Source organism: Octodon degus, unplaced genomic scaffold, assembly GCF_000260255.1.
Source record: "Octodon degus isolate 3935 unplaced genomic scaffold, OctDeg1.0 scaffold00193, whole genome shotgun sequence".
Lineage (NCBI taxonomy): Eukaryota > Metazoa > Chordata > Mammalia > Rodentia > Octodontidae > Octodon > Octodon degus.
In genome coordinates, this window is record NW_004524769.1 from 2,581,644 (window position 1) to 2,606,615 (window position 24,972).

The 24,972-nt window shown below is 38.9% G+C and overlaps 1 protein-coding gene across 2 annotated transcripts in view; it reads right to left on the bottom strand.

The window, feature by feature from the left end:
• The window catches only part of Mettl15 (methyltransferase like 15), a 232,631-nt gene that overhangs the window by 80,863 nt on the left and 126,796 nt on the right, over positions 1 to 24,972 (bottom strand). For both annotated transcript variants that reach the window (XM_023704232.1, XM_004644111.2), the window contains exon 4: positions 7,324 to 7,515. In XM_023704232.1, the coding sequence (XP_023560000.1) occupies positions 7,324 to 7,515 (192 nt within the window). The remainder of the gene's footprint in view (positions 1 to 7,323; positions 7,516 to 24,972) is intronic.

A 24,972-nucleotide genomic window follows, 5' to 3' on the forward strand; every position in this document is an offset into this window, starting at 1 on the left:
TCAAAATGGTTAGGATAGATATATAGTTACATTCTCTTAATGAATAGAGGGATTTGTTCTAATAGTGTCTGTAAACAGGATATCATGTCCGCATCTTGTATAGCAATTAATCACTAGGAAGAATGTATGCAATGTGTTAATTACTGAAACTGTCCTACCAATTTGGTTTGAAACTGTCTCACTGCTATTTGTTTCTCAATAAAATTATGGGAAAAAAATTTTTAAAAGAGTGAAAAAAAAAACTTTCTTCTCACTGAACTAAGAGAAAGTAGCTGTGTATTTTTGCTATTTTGGATGTACAGATAAATATTTTTTCACTGCAAAATGGTCCTTCATTTATATCCCCTTTTTTGTTTACTTTTGTCAGAGATGGGTATTCCATTGCCATTCATATATTGCAGGTGCATGAATTCAGCAAAGTAATCCAATATAGTCCAGTAGCCTATAATAGTAGTGGGTTATCCGTAGGACTGGCAATGTCAGAAGTTATTGAATTAAGCCTTTTATAGCTCAGCATATTAATATGGATTTACTTTTTATACCTCGTTTTTATACTTTTCTGCTGGATGGTTAACACCAAGATAAAGCAAGACCTACATAACAAGAAATATAACTTTTGTATCTGCTAAGATTAGTCAAATCCCCTCAGGATGTACCCTGAAACCCTGTACAGCAGTTTGTAGATCATTTATTAGTGCCAGCCATGTGGATGAGTCACAGTCATTGCTTGGTCAATTTGCTCTTTGTGAAAGCCTGAGAGAATGTTTTATCTCCATATGACTCTCATTAGCCACACTCAACATCATTGATCACTTTCCTCTGTGGCCCCATAATTGCCTTGATCAGAAAATTTGGGACACCACTGAGCTACAGGATGTTAGAGTGCAAGTTTGCCTATGTCCTGAATCCTCACTGACCTTGAAGGGTTAGGGCCAAAATGTTGGCTATCCCTGTAAATTTTTTTTTTTTTTTTTTTAAGTATGGAAGTTGCAAGATTTGCTAATGATATCTGAACAAATCTAGGCCTCAGGAACTTAAACTGAATCTGTGGCAGGAAAATAACTACTTGGGATACAAATTGAAGGGACAAAGTCCATACAGGAAAATGCTAGTAAGCTTGAACTCACAAAATTAGAACAATCTTAATGGCAATGATGTATTCTTTTAATTTTTAAGTTTTTAAAGAGTAGAAATTAGAATTAAAAACAATTAAAAGTGATACAGAATTTCACTTAACAAAGTAATATGAATTTCACTGTATTTGGTGCAATACGTATTGTTGTCTTCCAACCAGTTATTTATATTAACAGATATATGCATGCAAGTATCACAGAAGAAAAAAAGAAAAAAAATGTATAAGAAGTTAAGAAGAGAAAAAGTATAAACAATTGAAGAAAGGAGATGAAACATATTAAAGCATTAACTGCTTCTTTCCATAGACCAGTAGAAATGTATAGTACACTTGTCAAACCATCTTGTTTACATACACAGATAAATCTCTTTCCTTCATTTGCTCTCCTGTCCTCCTCAATTTGGTAATTCATTCCTTTTCACCAAATTCATTTCCTTTTCTCAGTATCTATTGTACCTTTCACATTCCATTTTTCTCTTTCAGATCTCACACTAAGGAGACAATATGATGCTAGCACTGAGGGTATGATTTGCTTCAATAAAGAGTATGTTGTCTAGTTGCATCCATTTTCCAACAAAAGACTCAAATTTATCCTGCCTTATAGCTGAATAATACTCTGTTGTGTAAAAATACCACATCTTTATGCACTCTTCAGGTGATGGACATTTGGGTTATTCCCAGGATTTAGCTATGAAAATCTGCACTGCTATAAATGGGTGCACATATGTCATTTTGGTAAGATGTTTCCAGTTCTGCTGGAAAAAATATGTAGGAGGGGAAGAGCTGGCTTGAATAGGATCTCCAGTCCTAGCTTTTTAAGGAATCTTCACAGATTTCCACAATGGTTACACCAGTCTGCACACCCACCAACAGTGCAGAAGGATTCCTTTTTCTCCACAGCCCCTCCAGCATTTGTTATTGGCTGACTTCCTGATGTTAGCCATACTTTATGGGGTTAGATGGAATCTCAGTGTTTTAATTTTCATTTCTTGAATGAGCAATGATGTTACACATTTCTTCATATATTTACTTGCCATTTGTATTTCTTCCTCTGAGAAGTGTGTATCCACCTCAGCTGACCATTTTTGGATTGGGTCTTTGAATTTGTGGGGCCTGATTTTTTTAAAATTCTTTATATGTTCTAGATAGAAGGCCTTTGCCAAAGGAAGTTGTCTATAATTTGTTTCCCAATTTGTCGGTTTTCTTTTCACTCTGTTGGAGATTTGCTTTTGAAGTGCAGAAACTTTTCAAAAATATGAGATCCCAGTTCTTGCTCCTTTGAAGTATTTCCCATGCAGTTTGGCTTTTGTTCATGAACTCTCTACCTACCTCTATGTCTTTTAAGATTTCTACCAACATTTTCCTCCAGATTTAGTGTTTCTGTTTTATTTAAAAATTTGATCCATTTTAGCTGTAGGTTTGTGCATGGTGATAGACATGGCTCTAGTTGTAGCCTTTCACATGTGGAAAGCCAGTTTTTCAGCACCACTTATTAAAGAGACTATCATCCAGTGAGCATGTTTGGTCCATTTATGATAGAAAAGATGGTGGAGTGTTTTTGCAGTTGTGTCTGCATCTTCTAATCTGTTCCATTGATCCTCAGGTCCGTCTCTATGCCAGTACCATGCTGATTCTATCAAAGTACCTTTATAGTATAAGTTCAGGTCAGGAATCGTGATACCTCCTGCCTTTCCTTTGTTTCCCAAGATTGCTTTCAATATTCTAGGTCTCTTCTGGTTCCAAATGAATTTGAGGAAAGTTTTTGCTAGCTCCATGAGGTAACCTAATGGTATTTAAATCAGGATTGCACTGAATCTGAATAGCAATTTTGTGAGTATGGCCATTCTCACAATGTTGGTTCTTACTGTCCAGGTGCACGGAATAACCTCTTTTTCAATCCTTATTCATTTTATTTCTCTCTTTTGTTTAATTGCTCTGGCTGTTTCAACAACTATATTGAATAGGAGTAGACAGTAGGCGTCCTTGTCTTGCCCCTGATCTTAAAGTGCAAGTCTTCAGTTTGTGCCAATTTCATATGATGTTGGCTGTTGGTTTTTCATAGATGGCTTGTTGAGATATAGACTGTCTATTCTGATTCTCTGTAGAGTTTTTATCATGAATGTTGGACTTTGTAAAAGGTTTTTCTGCATCTGTTGAGATAATCGCATGGTTTTTGTTCTTGGTTCTACAGATGTGGTGTATTACATTTATGGATTTGCATATGTTGAACCATCTTTGCATTCCTGGAATCAATCTCATTTGGTCATGATGTATGATCTTGCTGATTTGCTGCATTCTGTTTGCTAGTATTTTATTGAGTATTTCTGCATCTATGTTCATTAGAGATTGGCCTGTAGTTTGCTTTTTTAGTTGGATCTTTCTGTTTTTGGAATCAGAGTAATACTTGCCTCCAGGAATAAGCTTGGGAGAATTGCTTTCCTTTCAATTTCATTGAAGAATTTGAGAAAAGTTGCCATTAAATCTTGTCTAATTTTTTGTCATTCTGCTGTGAATTCATTGGGACCGGGGATTTTTTTGTTAGTAGGTTTTTTTTTTTTTTATTATTATTACATTTTCTATTTCATTTCTCGTTATTGGGTTATTCAGAGTTTGTATATCTTCTTGACTCATCTTTGGCATTTGATATGTGCCTAGGAAGCTGTCCATTTCCTCTGTGTTTTCCAGCCTGTGAGAGTAAAGATTTTGGAAATAGGTAATAATGATCTTCTGAATTTCTCTAGGGTCTGTAATGATTTCGCCCTTTTCATTTTTCATCACATGAATTTGGGTTTTTTTTCTTGTCTTTTTTTGATTAGACTGACTATGGGTTTATCAATTTTATTTACTCTTTCAAAGAACCAACTCTTTGATTCATTTATTCTTTGTACTGTTTGCTTTGTACCAAACAATGCAAGGACTTGTAAGTAACAAAGATGTGGCACCTTTGAGATCTGAGGATCAAATCAGAGTGGGGCTGCCCAAGAAAAGCAGGAAACTGTAGCTCATAACATGCAAGTGCAGTGCCTTCAGTGAAATGCCTCTCTCATTTTCCCACTCCCCTCTTTTCTGTTTCTCCCACCAAAATCTTTTTTTGTTTTGTTTTGTTTTTTATTGGTGGAACCAGGGATTGAACTCAGTCCTTTGTGCTTGCCAGGGAAGCGCTTATTCTACTGAGCCATCTCCCCAGCCCCTCCCACCAAAATCTTACACTTGAGATCACCAATCAAGGTCTCTGCAAAGGAGCCCGGATTACCATCTAAGTGTGCTTGCTTCTTCACTTTCCAGGCAAGGCTCTTGTTCTTTAGCATCAGATTGACCTAGGTTAGGATGTGAACCTGGCTGATACTGGGAAAGCTTTTAAACCATTGGACACTTGATTTCTAAATTACTGAAAGCAGACACATTCCCCCCACAGAATTGCTGGGAGAACCAGCAGTGCATGCCACTATAATACAGACAGGGTGGTGCTTGACACACACAACAAGCCCAATAAATCCCACTGTCCTCATGTATTTCCCAGTGATCACTCTTGGATTACAAGATCAAAACCTCTGGTTGACTTCACCTACCTATGTGTTCAACTGGTGAAACCACTGAGCATTGGAATAACCCTTGCAAACTAATGACCAGCCTAGACTCCAGCACTGCCAAAGCAAATGTAAGATAGTATGGATATACTGAACAGTTTTTCATTATAACTTTCTACTTTTAAACAAAAAATTTAAAGCAACACTTTGAGCAAGTGGAAAGCATGCATAATTGTACTGTATTCTCATTAATATTACCTTTTTTTTTTTAATCTGTGGCAAGGGTTACTATCAAGCTCCACCCACTGGGCCAGAGTGGAGTGTTAGCAAAAGCCTTGTCCCTTGTGTGGCATACCACCTTTTTTTAAAAAAGTATTTTTTTTTCTTTTTTACTTATTTATTTTTTGTGGTCTAGGGAAGGGTCTACAGGGTGTTCAGGGTCTCACTATTAGATTAGACTTGTAGTGATCTGTCTGTTTACAGCCTCCCAAGAACTGGGATTACAGGCATGCACCACCATGCCCAGTGTCAACTGCCATCTCAGCATGCCCTGGGGGCAGGGCTGGCATGGCAGGCCCAGGGATCGAACCCCTGGCCCCTGTGCCTGCATGCAGGTACTCTAATCTGCTGAGCTATTTTGCTGGCCCTAATATTACTACTAATAATAGCAATGTTATTGTTACCAAAGAGTAGTGCAGCTTTCCCCGGGTTGCTGGGGGAAGAGGACATCAGTCTGGAAGGATGGCAATGGGCAAGTCACTTTGGAACAGGAGTTCATATGGGGAAGAGGGCAAGATCCAGCTGTTTGTACCCATACAGGGTAGGAGACACGGGCCAGCTTCCATTGACTTACAATAACTGAATATATCAGGGCAAGTATACATTGACAGGGAACCAATTACTGCAGGAAAGCCTGTAACTTCTACCACTACCAGGACCATACTGTCAAGTCCTTAGAGCTGTGAATCCCTTTCTGCTTGAGGTGTTTTATTACAACCTAAAATTATGGTTCAAACTAGGATCAGCATAGAAGAAACTCCTTGTAAGACACCAGTGCCCAGCAGCAATGGGCTATGAAAGCACCCGGTGTCCAACCTCATCTCAGGCATATGTTCCCCCAGGAACTGACAAGCCATAGGTCTTGCCATGTCTCTCTCCTCCCTAATAGTATCTGGATTATCAATGCATACATTAACATTTCTGATTTTACTTTTTCTAGGACTCTAAGTGAATAGATTCTTCCTTCTGAACACCATATGTATTCTTTAGATCACTAATTAGGTTGCACGTTGGGCTATCTACTTGGAAGCCCCTCATCCTGTTACAATCAATTGGCTCCACTCTAGTTTCACCATTAGGCACTGACTAGTGAGAGTTTAACTCTCGGGGCAGTCTTATGTTCACATTCTTGGAAGGGACCTCAGGGTCCCGAGTCACAGAAAATGGTCTGCTGAGACATGCACCATGAGAAAGTGGGCAATTACCACTACTAACCAGGAACATCTGTTCACTGTGTTTCAGCAGATAGCCTCCTTAGCAAAGACAGAGAACAGCAGAAACTTTCTTGACATTTTATTATTTCTGTACCTGAATCTCTAAACATGAGGATATTTTTGACCTTTACTATTAGTCATTGGTTTTTAAAGGATTTATATTATTTTCTTTGATAATGACATTCTTCATTCTATGAAGGCCAACAATGTGTGCAGAAGGTGGAAGACTCAGAAACAGCAAGGATCTAACAAATCCAGGTCAGGCTCATCAACCTCCTATCACAACCTCAGCAAAAGGCTGCTGAGTAATTACACAGACAGAGCAGCATGCAGGAAGGCAGCCCCAGAGCAAGAAAAACATGGGTAAGCTGGCAGACATGGGTGGTCCGTGCCCTGGATCAGAGCTGGGCCCAGACACTCAGCTTATGCTTTTAAAATTAACTCAGATGAAAAGGAATGCTGCCAAGCCACACCTATTGTGGTCTTCTTTATGATGTAACGTGGCAAGGACTTGAGCAAAGGAGAACAAACAGCAGCCTTTCCATGTGGGGAAGACTGAAGAGAAGGCATGGAAGATGTCCTATGCCAGTGGTGGTAAACCTATGGCTGATGTGCAGCAGCAAGCTGCTGTTATCACTGGATGCTCTACCAGGTTTGCCCTCACTGTCCCATAAGGTATGTGGTACTTTATTTGAGGCACCAGAAATAGAATGCTCAAGCAAACTAACTACATGACATAGGACAAAATGCACAACGGCTGTTCTCTAGCATCCTCCTTTTTTTGCATACTATAAAAGAATACGCAGTAAATATAGGTGCTTTGGCTCCTCCCAGGAGATGTAGTTGGGCATACATAAACATAAAATCAATGCTCCAGTGTCCTAGTGCTTATCCACGTCTGAAAGCTCCCCTTGCATGACTGGAAAAATCAATCAGTAGGGAAGTCATCTTTTGCACTATTCTGGGTAAAAACAGTAACTATTTTTCTTTTAGCATTCCAAAGCCAGAGATAATAAAGTCTATAATGAGCACAAACAAAACTGATTTATTACCTATGGGGAGTGTCAGATGTGGGTGTGTGATGGGAATTCTGCAGTCTTAAAAGGAAATTAAATTCAGGGAATTTTTGAGAAATTGATTTTTTTAAGGGAAATGCTTTATCGATACTCACCTGCCACCATCCATCCTCATGTCTAAGGGACCATCCTTCCGAAAGGAAAATCCTCTTTCAGGAGTGTCAAGTTGCATGGAGGAACACCCAAGATCCAAAAGAACCCCATCCACAGTTCCCGGCTGCACTCCAGCCTTCAATAGCAACGCTTCCGCCTGGCTGAATGGGCCTAGCAGAGCTCGGATCTGTTTACTGGGAACAAATGAAGATGAAAAAACATTGCATTAGTCTTTCTCAGTGATCACGACTTAATCAGCTTGCATTGCCTGGATGCCAACCACAGCCAGAGCTCTGTGCACAGGGAAACGGCACAGCTGTGGGCACGGACACCAGCATGGATGCAGTGTCACTTTATTCTCACCGAAAAACATGTACTGCATACTGCTGGGAAGGTCTATAACACATTCATAAATGAGAACTATTCCTTTGTCACATCAGGTTTTTCAGTGTTTCTTTACAAAATTCTTAAGCCTACCAGTATACATAGGAAAAAGCATATGCCACTCTGTTAAAAGAATTATTTTAATGATCATGTCAAATTAAATATAATAAGCAATAAAACAGAAATCCTTTCCAGAAAATGTGGTACATATATATGGTGGAACATTAGTCAGCCATAAAGTAAAACACAACCCTGTTATTTGATACAACATGGATGGAACTAGAAACCTTTATGTCAGGTGAAGTAAGCTGGCTGCAGAGAGACGGGACTACACGACCTCACTCATATGCGAGATCTAAAGACATTCTCAGAGAAACTGGGAATATGCGTATGTATTACCCCATTGACATGTATAATTCTTTTGTTTTTATGAACCAGCTAAATAAATTTACAAAAACAGATAACAGAAACACAGCATGTTGAACATATCCAATGCAATGCACATTTGTCTATGACTTAGGATAAGGGTTCTACACAGCTGTGCATCTGAGGGAGGAAACCGGACTGAGAGGATTCCAAGCAGAGGCACTGTCTTAGCAGGAACTGAGACTGCGCTGAGCATCTGGAATCTACAAGTCACACTCAAGGACCACCTCTTAGCGGTACTAGCTCCTCTAAAAAAGTGAGCAGCAAACTTCCGGGATTCTTCAGAAGTCTTAGGGCAACTGGTGCCCATTTTGAAAGGAGGGTGAGAAATGAGAATCAGGGAATGCTCTCCACATCTCATTCCTCCCTCTAAAGGTAGGTGGGCCTGGATTTCCCCAGTTCTGGGGAACTCACTTGTATGGCATTTACTTGTATGTTATTCAAGGAACTATGTAAGGGGAAAATGGAGCTCATGGGTAAACTCTTTCCCAAATTGTAATGGAGAAAGTGATCTTCAGATTCATTCAGCAAATCCTTCCTTAGTATGAGCTGTGTGTCAGGGATTATGCTCTCTGGAGGGCTTATAAAGGGTACACAGAGATTAATAAAGCATGGTTTTCTGAGCATGAGCTGAGAAGAAAATTATATGGAAATAAATACAAAACAAACTGATGGGAGGTAAGAACAACAAAGGAACGAACAATTTGCCCACTTGTTTCTGGAGACTATGAACACTAATACTAGCAACTAGAAACTTAGAAATAGTAAAATAGCAAAATCTAGAGTTTGGATGTCAATGAAGGAATTGCTTACACAGTAACTCAATGGGTATTTGACTCTTTCTGAATACAACATCACTGCTATGTGTGGCCCAGAGGGAAACACTGTCCGAATCACCTCTTTTTATACTTTTTTTGGCTTGGAAGGTTCCCATCTGCAAGCTACAGGGTTGTGTGGGGCAGCAGTGGCCAGCATGGGACAGATGAGACCACTCAGAGTTGGGCAATCACCTGTACTCAGGGAAGGTGGGCGGCAGGTCTCACAGTGAATGGAGCTGGGGAGAGCCTTGTGGGTTTCACAGCAGGGTGTGACTAGCTTGTTTGAGTAATGCCACACATAGGGCAGCAGGGAACTGAAACCCTGTTCAGTGATCAGTGGAAAGAGTACCTGGTCCCTCTAAAAGAACAACTCTGGTGAGGAACTCTTACCTACAGGAGTACAGTGGAGAGAGGGACTTGCTGTTAGCTCACCAGGGAAGAGAACTGCTTTGTACTGTTATGTTCTTCTGGAGATTCCTGATGATACAGTTCAGCTAAAATTCAGGATAAGAGTGAATTACATTACGCCTGTGGTCCCCAGACCCCAATGGAGTATAATGTTGCTTTCCAGATGGTGAGGAACAGATAACACTGGGTCTTAATTTGAAGTCTCACATCAGTCATCTAGCATGGGAAATGTCAATGATAAAACACATGCTTCATGTGAAGCCAATCCTCAGTATTACATAAAGACCAAATCAAAACAAAGCAAAGAAACAAAGCAAAAAGACCACAGTACTGCAGACGGGCATATCTCATGTAATGCATGTCCCTAGTACTGCTCTATGTAAGATGAGTGGAAAACCCACCCCCTGGTTGCCTGTCACACATGTCCCATTAGCTCTTGCAGAGGAACTGAGTGGCTCCCTCTGCACTGCCCATCTCTCCCCTCCAAGGCGAGCTCAAAGTTCCTGCCATGCACTCAGGAAGAGACTGGCCATGTCCATGATGGTTTACATGTCAGCATGGCTGGTGTGTTTGCCCTGTAGACGCCACACGTCTGATCCCACGGTCACATGAGAAAATTCCTAGAGATAAGTTTCTTTAAAAATTAAAATACAGGCATATAGTATACAATAAACACACACACAATTATTCTATAGCATACCATGCATACATTTATCTGTACAACTATGTCCTGGTTCTCTGGGGGATCCTGAGAGTCCCACGTCACTAGGAAGATTTCTGATTACCTGAGCTACTTTGCACACAGCATTCACGAGGTCTTGGTCATGTGCAAAAGATATTTCCAACTGAACTACAAGGGAGAGGTTTACTTGACCTTCTTTGACACGATAGGTGGACCCATTCCTGATTATTGCTATTAGGCCAGCAGATATCATCTTAGAATACAAAGTAGAAAGATTAAGGACCCTGGGCTAAGCTTCACTAAAAGCCCAATTTGCCCATAAAGTATTTTTGGTATTGAAACCATTTTGAGTTTATTTTTCTTTTATTTACAACTGAAAACATCCCTTCCATAATCATTAAGTTCAAGGCTTCCTTCTTTAAACCATGTATTTCTTGTTTCTTTGGCTAGCTGCCAGATTAAAGAAGATTCTTATAATACTGGTTGCACTTTTACGACTGGCTTCAAGTCTGCCTATGTCCCTATATGTGAATTCTATCTCCTGCTCATTACTTCTTTCCTCCTGAGCCAGCGGAAGTACAGCAGAAAGGCCTCAACAAGTTCAAGTGCAACCGGATCACACGTGGAATATGCTAACCATCTAATCCCTCAGACTCATGTTCCTCATTAGGATGAGGAAAAGAGAACACTTTCAGTGTTACTGAGCTTTTATGAATCTATTAATTAATGCAGATAAGAATGTCAAGGCACAGGAAGGTCCTCAATGAATAGGACCTCCCCCTGCTTCACTATGCTTTTTTCCCCTTGGGTAGTTTAGTCATTGTGCCACCAATGACGAGCAGCACTTCAGGTACACCATCACTTCAGGATTTTCTCCAGCTCCTCTTAGGTGGCACTGTACCATGCATTTCTCCTCCCAGGGTAGCACGCTGTTATGGCTGAGATCTAAAAGGTCTCCCAAAAGCTTCACATCCTGAGGTGGGGCCTGCAGAAATGAAACCACCCATGGGCCAGACTAATGATGAGCCACAGCCAATGCATGGCCAGGAGGAGGAGTGGAGAAGGGGGCTCTGGGAAGGGCCTCTGTCTAGGACCTGGACACTCACCTCACCTCTAAACACTTCAGGCTAAGCCGTCTCCTTCTCCTTGGCTACCAGAGAGGAAGGCAATGTTTACACACACAAGTGAACATAGGCATTTGCATCCATTTACCAGTGAAATAAGTCAGATCTGCATGTGCAAACACAGTATTGTCTTACTAGTGTAAGAACCTGAAAGAGTAAATGCAATCTGAAAGGTATAATAGATACTGTGAAAGGGAAAGAAACTGTTCAATAGGAAGGAACAACTGGGATGAGGAAAAGGATAAAAGAAGGGAAAAAGATATATTTAAGTACTTATGCTAGATGGCTTAGAAAAATGTACTGATGATCTCTGCTGGTCTATTGAAAAGGGAAGTTAATGCTTAACTTTTTTTTTCCTTGTTTTTAATTTCTTATAACTTTTTTAAAAACCAATTTTGTATGTTTATATCTAGTAATTTAAACAACTAATTTGAAGATAGCATTATGTAATACGATTGTCAAATTCCTATTATTTTTTGTGAAATTCTGTAGTTTCTTTTTTTTTGACCATTTTGTATTCTCTTTAAAAATTTTTTAAAATATGCATTTGCAATGTGATTTAACTACATAGTATTTATTTATTTATCTATTTATTTATTTTTTGTGGAACCTGGGATTGAACTCAGGCCCTTGCACTTGCCAGGCAAGTGCTTATTTTACTGAGCTATTTCCCTGGCCCCGAACAATGTATTTTGAAAAATAGAATAATAAAATTGAGACAAAATCAACTTGGAAAATATATTCAAAATATGTTTTTAGGGAGATAGCTCAGCAGCATAAACACTCGCGTGGTAATCACAAGGTCCTGAGTTTGATTCCGATACCAAAATATAGTTTTAGAATAAGAAGCAGCACAGTGAGTGAGGTAACGACACACTGGGGAGTGCCAGCTGCATTAGGGAAGGGAGTCTCAGCAGCCTTCACACACGCTGACCTGTAGCATGCCCACATCCGGGCTTCGTTTCTTTGCTTTTAATTCTAGAGAGTCCCAATGCATCTTTTCCTTTTTTAGGATTTTTCTCGTTACCACTGACTTTGTTGAAGTTTAGTCTGTTTTTTTGTGAAAATTATTTTATTTATTTTTATTGGCTTGGAGCTGCTTAAGTCATAAGATTTATAGTTCTCATTTAGTTTGAAAACACTTTGGGCTATTATTTTCCCAAGTATTTTTTTCTTCCTCTTCTCTTTCCTCCTTCTCTCTGGGTTCATTTTAAGAATGTCAGATGACCCAGTACTGCCCCTCGTAGCACTGATGCTTTCTTCATTTGATTTCCAGGCTTCGTTCTCCTGCTTCATCTTAGGTGGAGGGACCTGCTACATTTTCAAGTTCAGTGGTATTCTGTAGTATCTCAAGTGCTGTAAATCTCATTCAGGAAATGTTCCAAATTTTCCATTTGCTATCTCTAGGAGCTTCATAGTGCTCTTTTTTAAAAGATCGCTCATTTGTCTGAGTTATACTTGAATGAATTTGTCAACAATAAAAATTCTTTCTTTCACTTCTCTTTTTCTTTAGGTTTTCCTCTAATATTCTTGATTTTGGAAATATACGCAAGTATATTTGTAAAATGTTCTCTTGAACTAGTGTATTAATTCCATCCTTCCTGTAATTTTTGGATCTACATCTCTGATATTTTTCCTACTTTTTGTACGTCTAGAAATTAACTGATTGGTTCATAGATATTTTATTTTAAAACCTGTGTTGCCTCATGCTGGATTTTGTATTATTTTCTTCTTTCAGGTTTTTTTTTTTTCTTTTTTTTTCAGTGTCTTGTTATATAGTTTAGGCATTTAGGCTAGCTTTGGACTCAGTATATGCCCAGACAAGCCTTGAACACCTGGAGATCATCCTGTCTCAGCCTTCTGAGTGCTGGCATTAGAGATGTACACCACTGTGCCTGCTTTAGATTTTGTATTTGCTTAAAAATTGTTGGACTTTATTCTAGAAAGCAATTAAATTCGTTGGCAATCATTTTAGTCTTTTTAAGATTTTTTCACAAATTAATTTCAGTGTTTAAATCAGATTACTTCCCCACTTACTATTTCTCCATGGCAAAACACTCAAAGCCCTTCCTCCCAGGTTCTGGAGACACACAGCCTACCATTGGTATCCAGGCTCACCTCACAGTGCAACAGCATAGGAGAACTTCGCGGCTATGCCTAAGAGCAGAGTTTCATAGCACGTGAGCAAGCGGCAATAAAACTGACTGGCCTGAAGAGTCAAGGGTAAATTGTAGATTTAAACATCTTCCTCACATATAAAATAAACAGACATAGAGATTTGAAACATATAATTAAAAAGTTTGATATAGCAACGATGTAAAAGACCCTAACTTTGAAAGTATGAAACATACTTTAGTCACTAAATTTAAAAGGTCTGAAAGCAAAAGAGCGTATTTTCTAATTTCGTAGAATTTTACTGGAAGTGAGTTTGACAAAAATAACTAGAAAATCTAAAAATGTTTGAAAATGAAGTAATATGCTCCCTATTTTATGGGTAAACAATTAAAAAAAGTAAATTTGAAAATATTTAATCTGAAAGGCGACATACTAGAACTTGTGACATCATACTAACACTAACATCAGACTTAGAGACAGTATGACATACGTAAATGCACATATAGTAATGCCCTGGTTCATGAATGTTTTTGTTTGCCAACAATTTGGCTCACAAATAGAAGCATTTGGGAAAAGATGGTTTTTATCTGCGAACTCTGCATCAGGTGACAAGAACAACCTAAGCCATCTTTCCTACCCAAACACACTGTGGACAGACATCTTCTCCAAAACTGTAGAACAAATTAAGTTAGTGAACCAAGGTACTACTGCACTTAAAAAGAAAGTTGACAATGATCCATATATTTTAACACAATTAGACAATATCGAATAAAACACCTAAAAGGAAGGAAATCAAGTTATTCAAATAGAAATGAAATAGAAAACAAAAAGAATCAAGAAAACACACAAAACTATGCTCTTCGAAAATACTGAGAAAACTGATCTAACAACCAGCAAGGATGACTGAGAACAGAGAAAATGCACAGGGATGGAAAAAACTTGTCATTTGGACCTAATAAGAAATTTAAAACAGCATTAAGGACAACTTTCTGTGAGTAACCTTAAAACTTAAATCCAGGGAAAATATTCTCAGAAAACCAGAACTACTAAAACTGACATAAGGAAAAATGAAAAAGACAAATAGTCCTGCAATCACTGACATATTAAATCTGTAATTATGAGAACTTCCACCAAGGAAAAAATAAGCCCACATGGCATTACCATGTATTCTTCTCAATATTTAAGTCAGTCCTATATTGTGCAAACAAACACTAGTTTTATAAAAATTCTTTCAAAGAATGAAAGTTAGGAACAATATTCAAGAAAGATATTATAAGAAAGGAAAACTTAAGGCCATGTCTCTAACAATGAAATAACAAAAGTTAACATACCAACAGGCCAAATTCAGCTACATCTACACAAGATGATACCACCAGGTCAGTATGAGAGGGCGAGACCCACAAAGCATTGCAGCATGGAGTATTTCACCTGCAGCAGAAGGAGGGAGCCCAAGGACACAGCAAGGGCCTTCATCACTGCCTTAGAGGAGGGAAGATACAGTACCATTTATTAAATATGTATTTCTTTTACAGTTTTGAAAATAGGAGTCGCCTGACCTCAAGTCGTAGGACAATATCTTCATTAGACACACCCTGATGCCAAAAGAAATATGGAAAAAAGTGTAGTTTTCCCAGGTGACCTAGAGAAAGCTTCCTTATATTTGGGCCTCTCACAGGGAAGTATATGTACTTTAATATTATGAAAGAGAGTACAGAATAAACAAGCGAGAATTTTAAGGGCTTGCACGATAGCTCTGCAGACTAAGCACCTGCTTAGCCAAGCGCAGGGACCAGGGTTCAATCCCCAGCACCACATGCCTTGCTGGCCCTGGCTCCAGGCCTGCTGAGCCAGGTATGGAGACCAGGCCTGGTGGTACGTGCCTGTAAGCCCAGTGCTGGGGAGGCTGAAAACAGGAGACTCACTACGAGTCCAGGCTGAGACCCTGTACCAAGTACATCAGAAAAAAAAAAATTTGATGAGGAAATTTTCTTTGTATTGATTTCTTAATATCACACTACACTTTTGATATGACATTCAGTCACTGAGTGCTTGACTGCATGTATTTCTGACACAAAAACACATCTGTCCTCTGTGCTTATAATCCTTCTTTACCTACAAGACTGGTATAATTCTAATGGGTGAGACAGATTTCTTTACATAGAAACCGTACGGCTCACCAACAACTCCTGTGGCTCCTAACACATGCTACTCTATAAGCTATTTATGTTTTCCATATATCTGGAGTTAACATACAAAATTTTTAAGGGTCCCATGAACAATGTCATACACTTTTTGTTATTATCTTTACCATTCAAGATTATAAGCATGTAGGAAACATTTAAAATTATAAACATAGTGGTGATTCTGAAGGTCTCAAAAAGTTCTTAAAGATAAACCAAGAAGTAATGACATTTTTTTCACCATGTGTTTGAACATAATGTGCTGAGGGATGATGGAACATACAAAGTGTACTCATGTGTGCTGAGGTGGACAAACAACGTACATCCATGGTTTTAACTGTAGATAGTTGTTCTTTGGGCATAGTTTTTGACAGCCATCATTTCCATTTCCAAGAATTATAGAGTTTTATAGACTCATAATTTCAGTCAAAAGCTTAAAAGAGTTTATGTGTTTTAAATTTTTGTAATGACATCATTCACCAATAATATTTTGAAAAATCAAATACATCCAAAAGAAAATAGCATGTTCTAATAACTAAGTAAAGTACATAATTCACATCTATCAAAGCCAGTGAATTTAGTTATGGTTCATTTATACAGAAATGTTTTACTCTGAAGAATGGCATTACAATCATAGTGTTATTTAAATAAAATTCCTTTTATATTATTCTCTATTTTTCCTTCTGGGACACTTTTTCCAGTAAAATATACATTTTATTTCACAGGAACATTTGTTTTATGTGCAGTCTGCTTTTCTCTGAATAATAATCAGACAGTATTTGCAAAATGATCTTTCAAGTGCTCCTTCTATGATTTTTATTTTTTAATTAATTAATTTATTTCCTTGCATTTTAGGGAAAGATCTATAGTGTTCAGAGTCTCAGTACTAGATCAGACTCCTAGTGATCCGCCTGTTTACAGCCTCCCAAGAGCTGGGATTACAGGTGCGCACCACCACGTCCAGTCTCAATTGCCGTCACAGTGCATCTTGCGGGTGGGGCCGGCATGGCAGGCCTGGGGATCAAACCCTGACCCCTGCACCTGCTTGCAGGTGCTTTAATCCACTGAGCTACTTGGCCAGCCCTCCTTCTATGATTTTTAATGTTGTGCTCCTTTCTACTTGATGACTTTGCTCCCATTGCCCTACCCCAGACCCAAGTTTCTAGAAAGCTTAGTGTGATCATTAGAATGAGGTGGGGCCCATTCTCAGGAGCATCATTCCCTACTATCTACACCTCCTAAATTGACATATCTGAGCCTAACCTCTACATAATCACCATGTGATCAACTGCCGAAACACTCCAATGACCCATTTGTTTTTTGTTTGTATCACAATTCAAGCAGTATTAGTCTTGCATGTATGGCACTGTTGAAGCAGGGCATTTGGATGATTGCTTGAATCCAGGTCTGAAGGGGTCAGATGATTTAATCCAGCAGTCTCTGTAAGGATGAGTGTCGGAACCATGTGGTGAATTTTACAAATAATGTATCTTCACTACCTAGTAAGTGAATCAACAGTAAGACAGGTAAATTGCATTTTGAGGATTTTCAAGGTTTTTTCATTTACAACCTCTTTACGGAACAATGGCCAGGGAGCAAAAAGGAAAACTATCAGGGTTGTGAGATATGGTAAACTCTTGAGGCTAAAGAAAGCTACACAATAGACATAAAGGAAATGAGTAGGAGATATAAAATACTACTGTGGTGAAGGACAACGGTTGTCCTACAGTCTGCAGGACAGCAGCTGAGAGCAACACTGTGGCTTGGGCAATGGGTGTATGTCTTCCAGAGAGAACAGAGAACTCCTACTTACTGGCACTGAGCAAAAAGGTTACTGACACGATAAAGTGGTGTGAGACCCTGATCTGTGTTCATGCATCAACTGGACCCTCTTCCTACTATGTAAGTTTCAAAGACAACTTCCTGTTCTAGGATCTGCTAATGAATAAACTTTAAAGTAGCACTATAAATTTAATTTAAATAAAGAAAAAAAATCACTACATAAAAGCAAGTATCGAAACACAAAGACCTATAATGAAAGTCCATAGTGCTTTTCAAATGAAGAGACCAACTACAATGGTTAAACTGATGGGCTTGGGGGCTGCCCAAGGAGTGGGGTCTGGGTGTCTGGGTGTCACGATGGCAGCTTTGGGTTCATGGCTGGGTCTTTGCCCCTTTTCTCTCTGTGCTGCTCCCCTCAGTGCTTCCCCGGCCTATGATTTGCTCCACCACACCCTGGAGCATGATGTTGCACAGGGCTGCAGCCAACTGTGGATGGAATCCACTGAACTGTGAGCCACATGAAAGCTCTCCACCTGTAAGTTGTAGGGGTCAGGAACTATGTCCCAGGATGGGAAGGCTGACTAGGACACCAGCCAGTGACTCAGAATGATGGCCCATGAAGCCTGGAGTTTAGACCTTAAAATTAATATACACTTTTATCTCCTCTATGTCTGTATTCTTTTCCTTAGACAAAGACATTTATTTGATGACAAACTGATGCTCCAGAAAGACACATCGTTTCTTCCAGTCTTGAAGCTCTTGCGCATGCTGTGGAACAGTACTAGGAGCCTGAACTGAGGAAGGAGTGCGTGGGGCCCTCTGCCCAGGCTGGTAGTTCTCACTGGCTGCTAGTGGTGGTTACATAATGTAACAAGATAACAACAAGTACTTAATGGTTCTATTCTAAGGAAATGAAAATAAAGCCTTTCTGACCTCTAGAAAAAGTTCATTATAACTTAAAATTGGTACTATGACTTTTAGTAGATTTTCTTTTTTTTTTTTTAATTCAGTGGGAGTAGGAAAAATTATTTCCCTGAGTAAATGAAAATTAATTATCTGGGAGCATTTCAGAAGAAAACCTCTCTCCACCACACTTTCCTCCTGGGGCCTCTGTAGAGGAAGAAGGGTGCCTCAATTCAGCGCTGAGCTTCTCCGCCACCACCGTACACCTTGTCTCATTTTAAAATCAAATGCAGCTGGATGCGAGCATGAAACCATCTTTCAATCCAAGCACAAACATAGTTTATGTAGGACTGATTAAACGTGGAAGTGCAATGCAAAGACTGCCCTTAGGCTCCCACTCTCTTTTTGTCAAGTTAATTTTGTCTGATACCCTATTTATTGCCTATGAATTGCCCGGCAATTCCTTCATCATCAAAATATACTTCATGTAATGTTTTTAGAGAGGGGTCAGTGTGCTGAAATTGGTACTTTTAATTCATTTAGTAATATGAATAAACATAGTGACCAATTAATAAGATTTTAAGGGGTTGATGATTGTGACAACCAAGTAAATTACATTATTGAAGTTTACTAAGTTTGATATAAAATTTATTTTGAGTCACTCAGTATGTTTATACATGAGATATATGAAATAAATTATCCAAAAATCTAGAGGTGAGTTATGGCTGTAGATGTACACAAACAATACTGGTGATCAGCCATAACAGATTTAGTTAATTTCTTATGACTTTTATTAGTTCAAGTCCTACATTACATTGCAGGAATTAAGAATTAGTGAAAATAGGGTAAGTATAATTATTTTTATCCAAGACTTCATTTTCTTTCAGGAACTTCCAGAGGAAGTTTCCACATAATTCTGCATGTTTATACATAATGCAGTCAAAAAAATGAAAATAACAAATCATCTGTACTTGTAAGTTTAAATTTTGAAACTATTCTGCTTGCAGATAGATATTTTTGAGATTTTTAAGAAAATCAGTAAATCAGTCTGCTGCTGACATTTCCTAAACACTTTGATTCTCAGGTACAATGTATTCACTCCTCAGGCAACAAAGTAAGATATACTGCCCATTTGCAAAAATCCTCATGATAAATGCTAAGATGGACCTTATGACTTAAACAATGTCTCCATGGGGAGACAGCCACGGGGAGACTTGCATCACTGCTCTGCGGAGGACACAGTTTAGCCTCAGATTACAGTTAATAAAAAGTGGGCTGGGTGAAGATTTTTCTTCCCTACCTTCCCATGAAGTTACCCAGCGTACTATCAAGGAACAGAAAGTACTCAGTAAATATTTGATAATGAAAGAATAAAACAACCACTCAAGGTCACAGAGTTGTTAGTGGTAGGCTAAGAATTAAACTCAAGTTGTCAAAGTATTACTAGGGATAGCACTGAGGGGTTTATTTAGGGCCTGTGTACACACCTCCCTGATAAGACTGGTCAATACCTTCTTAACACAGGACTTCTTCAGCTATGTATACAGTTCTTCAAAAGACAAAAGACACACTAAGAGAGAAAGCCACTTCACTGCTCTACTCTTAGCATCTTCTTGGGGGGGACAGAGAGGATCTAGCACCCTAGTTATCAGTGGGGATGGTGAGGTCACTGCAGGTTTTATGACACAGAAATCATCAGCCTGTAACTATATAGTTGCATTCTCTTAATGAATAAGGGATTTGTTCTAATAGTGTTTGTAAATAGGATATCATGTCTGCATCTTGTACAGCAATTAGCCACCAGGAAAAGAGTATGCAATGTGTTAATTATTGGAACTGTCCTACCAATTTGATTTGAAACTGTCTCATTGCTATTTGTTTCTCAATCAAATTGTGGGAAAAAAAAAAAAAAGAAAAATAAATCATCTGCCTGATGACAAATCATTGACTTGTGTGCTAGAGAAATACCAGGCTTAGCATCTTCCCGGCACAACAGGTTTCCCTAAAGGATCACATACCTCAGCCTGAAAAAATATTAAAACAAGAAACAATAGCATTTTGCAACAAATATTCAAGTAAACTCAAGTACTAAAATAAATTCTTAAAGAATGAAGGTTTCTACTGGCTCAGGTTTAGTTTATAGCTGACTGGTTCCAATGTAAGAAGACACAAAGGGGGTGGGGGGGGCGGGGGGGAGTTGCTCCTGATGGTGGCCAAGAAGCAGAGAAGAAAGGGAGCTTGGGAGAGAGCATGTTTCCAGGCACACTCAGGTGACAGGCTCCTACTACCCGGCCACATGTCCTAAGGGCAAGTCAGCAAGCTTGCTCCATGAGGAAACACCTTTCAAATGCCCTGCCTACGAGCATACAAGGCCACAGCTATCGAGCTGTAAGCCACAGCCAGAGCTTCGCGATAAATACTTGGTGAAAGACCATGTACAGCTTCCCTCTTTATGGCAAAGTCCAAGATTTCATGTGACTTTGAACAGATAATTTCTATAGCGCCTTCATTAAATTTCTTGCTGCTGAAACAAAATACTCAACACTCAAAGTTCAAGGGGGAAAGGTTTATTTAGCTTACTGTTCATAGTTCTAAGTCCGACATCAGCTGGTTCCAAGGCAGGGGAGCAACAGTTCATGGAGATGGAAGACAGCGAAAGGAGCAAGGGCGTAGGGAGAGACAAGTTTTCCATCCCCACGTTGTACACCGGCTCCCGCCCTGGGCAGGGGTAGCACTCACAACTGTAATTTGAGCATCACACACTCGAGATTCAGTCACTTCCAATAAACCCTATGACCACGTGAGGCTTTGCAGGGACATCTAGACACAAGCTGTTTTAAGTACAGTATTAGAACTGGATTTAAGCCAGTCTCTCAAAGATGTTCACATTCTATGACTTTGGGATACTAATAAAAAGCAAGTATTTCTTAAATCTTTATTATGTGCCAGGTTCTGTTTTAAGCATTTTCCTTCTATTAAAGCATGAGATCTCTAAAAATACTTAAGAGAGTAGGCTCTCCACTCTCATTTCACAAGCAGGGAAAGTACTGATGATGGATCAAGAATTTTTTTTTTAACTTTATATATTTGGTCTTGTAGTGATACTCTTGTTTTCAGTTTTCCCAGGACTGGAATTACGGGTGTACCCCACCATGCCTGGACTCCACCACCAGCTCAGCACACCCTGGGGGCGGGGCCAGTGTGGTATGCCAGACCAGGGATCAAACCTTGGTCCTTGTGCTTGCCAAAGCAGGTGCTTAGTCTGCTGAGCTATCTTTTTTTTTAATTTTATTTATTTATTTATTTATTTTCAAAGTTTTATTGATAAACAGATAGCAATGAGACAGTTTCAAATCAAATCGGAAGGACAGTTTCAACAAATAATACACTGAATATATTCTTCTTAGTGGTTAATTGCTGTACAAGATGCGGACTTGTGATCCTATTTACAAACACCATTAGAACAAATCATTCTATTCATTAAGACAATGCAACTATATATCTACCCCAACCACTTTGAATACACAGATACAAAATGGACATTCATAGGTATACCCCATTTTTCCTAAGTTCCGTTACTGAATATTATAGGTGTGTAAACTCAGCAAAATATTCTAAAAGAGTCCAGTAGCCCATAATAGCATTGGGTCTTCTGTTTAACTGGCAATGTCAGAAATTACTGATCTGAGTCCCCCACAGCTCAACTTAACAGTATGAAGTCGAAATATAAGCCATGCTGAGCTATCTTGACAGGCTGTTAAGAGACTTCTTGAAGGCTACTACACTGCTAACAAGTGCTTGGGCTGGGGCACTGACCCTGGGAGTCTGCCCTAAAGCCTGTGGTAGTACCACACACATAAGCCACACTGAACCACACTGTCTCAGCAGATAAGAGTGACCACATCCAATAGCACAAAAGACAGCCACCACCAAAGTTATTACTGTGAGGCAGGCACTGAGTTAAGAGTTTTCTGTTAGTTCACTTCCTTTGATCCTCATGAAAACAAACTTAGAGGCAGTTTTGACTACACCTATTTTGTACATAAAGGCATGGAATACTGGACTAATTAGTCAACTATCACAGGTAGTAGAAGAGTGATTTTCTAACTATGGCTGCCACGTCTTCAGCACCATTTCTATTAACTAACTAGAGCATAACAGGATGCCCTGTAAGAAACACTACTTCTGGAGTTGAAACTCACCTTCACATTTCATCTCTAAAGACTTGACAGAGGGACATCCTCTCAGGAGGAAAAGAGAATGAAGAGCTGTAACATGCTGAAGGGGTTACCCTATCGCATTCCCCTATTAAATTTATATGTAATGTTCATTAGCTTCAGGCTGTCATTCTACATTGTACATCCATTTTAAAATAAAATGTATAGGAGAAGTACATTTTTGTCAACTAAAAGATAAAATGTAGAAATATAAAAAATATAGATGTAAGAAATAATTATCAGATGCCTTCTAACTTAAAAATGATACATGAATTTGAATTTCCTAAAACAAAACAATCAATTGAATAATATGTGAAAATTCCCAAGTAGACAATGCATTAAAATAATAGTAGCAATATTACTATTTAAGGGTCATACTGGAATCCAAAAGTTCACTCCTAAAATCCAGGTTATTTCCTTAGCTGACATAATCCAGTTAATTACAAATACAGGTCTGAAATTTCAAAAGCATCTAAGCGACGAGGTGAAAATCTGAAATATTTTCCTGCACTTGACTCCAAACAGTGGTCCCATCAGGTCCGACGTGCAAGCACTGGCCGAGAGCGCCCAAGTGGGCACAAGGCTGGCTCAGGAGTCCAGGAACCCGGCCCTCCACACCTGGGCACTCAGCACTATCTCAGGGTCCTTGGGGGGCAGCAAGGAGGGCCAGCCACATCAGGCAAGGGAAACCTGTCTGCAATTGATCCCACTGCACCTGCACAAAACAGCACTGCCCCCATCGCTTTCAAAGAACCCACTGCTGACAGAGAGCAGTGCAGTGCTCAGGGGTCCTTGGGAAGCGACAGCGACAGCGACAGCAACACAGTGTAGCAGGGCTTGGCAACCAGTCCACTACACATCCGCAGACCAAACACCAGTAGCACAGTTAGTTCCCTTGTACACAATACAAAGCAGGCTTCAAGTTAGTAAACATAAAATTGTAATATTCAGCTGTCGAAAAGAAACTTAAAAGGCTCAAAATGTATAATGTCAAAAAATATACAGATACTTAAATCCATTACAATCTTCAAGGTATAAAGTATGCTCATGTTATACATGCACAAATGCATATATTTGTGTTTTATGTATAATTTCTTGGTTCTATAATTTCTTGGTACAGAAATTGGTCAAAATCTATCATGAAACTTTAACTATGCTTCTGCAAAAAAAAAAAAAAACAGCAGTGCCAAAGGGTAATGCATTGCTAATGGTTTCCAGTAGAATAAATAGCTACTCTGACGTCAAAACTTTGTTACACTCCAATAACGGGCTCACTTGGGGTTTCAGGTACAGCAACTTACATGTCAGTTTTAAATAAAGTGATAAAAATAGAACGCCTAGTGAACCATATTGTCGCTATGCAACCTGATATGATATGATTTATATCCAATAAAACATTAACAAAGGTGATAGATTATACCAAAATAGTATCTGGTGGGAAGGATACCCAGTCTCTCAAATTTCTAATAAAATCAGTTTCTTCTGTCTTGTACTAAAGTGGTATACCACTGAGCTACCTACTGCTAGCATTGTGTCAAACTAGAAATATATAATCCAAAGAAAAAGTGTTCTTATACTGCTAAACTCTCTTGATAGATATAATAATAGCAATAATGACAATAATAATCCAACTAGGGATATAGACTGGTAAGGAACAGTGTGCTTATAAGATGTAAAAGACAGGTTATTAGGTTAGATTATATAGAAAGATTAGTCAATTTTAGAACAGATGTTGACATAAAAATTTGGACATTTACAATTAAAGCAGAAATTATGTCACCTTATGCTAAAATTAGACTTGAATTTGTAAGTTCAAATTATCTAAATGGTGTGATGTAATTGCATTTATATTTAATAATGAATGACGGAGTCATGGCCAGGGAGACAGCACAGTGGCATAAGTACCTGCCTGGCAAGCTCAAGGTCCTGAATTCAATTTCCAGTTTAAAAAAAAAAAAAAAAAATTGAATCCATACCATGAATGGCAGTCAGTTTGATTTTAAAAAGGATACAAAAGAGATGGTATAAGACTTACACAACCCACTAAACACAACATGCAACCAGAATGGCAACAGTTTCTCTATGCCAGTGTCTTAGTTTAGATCGCATACAGGATATATTTGTATAACAGGGGAAGGTAGAAAATAAAACTAGTGATTTCAACAACAATATTTATTAAATATTAAAATCGGGCAATATACACATATTTCATTTACTATAAGTACAGCAATTTCTGTGTAAGAAAGCATGTAAACTATAGCATTATCCCATTATTCCAAAGAAAAGTAGAAAATAGTTTATTCATATGTGTAGACATTTATTTTTTAACTTTTTTTTTGTATTTTAGGGAAGGGTCTACAGGGTGTCCAGGGTCTCACTACTAGATCAGACTCCTAGTGATTCGCCTGTTTACAGTCTCCCAAGAGCTGGGATTACAGGCACATGCCACCATGCCCAGTCTCAATTGCCAACTCAGCATGCCCTGAGGCAGGGCCAGCACAGCAGGCCTGGGGATTGAACCCTCAACCCCTGCGCCTGCTTGCAGGTGCTTTAATTAGCTGAGCTATTTGACCGGCCCTATTTTTTGACTTTTAAATTTTTTTTTTTTTTTT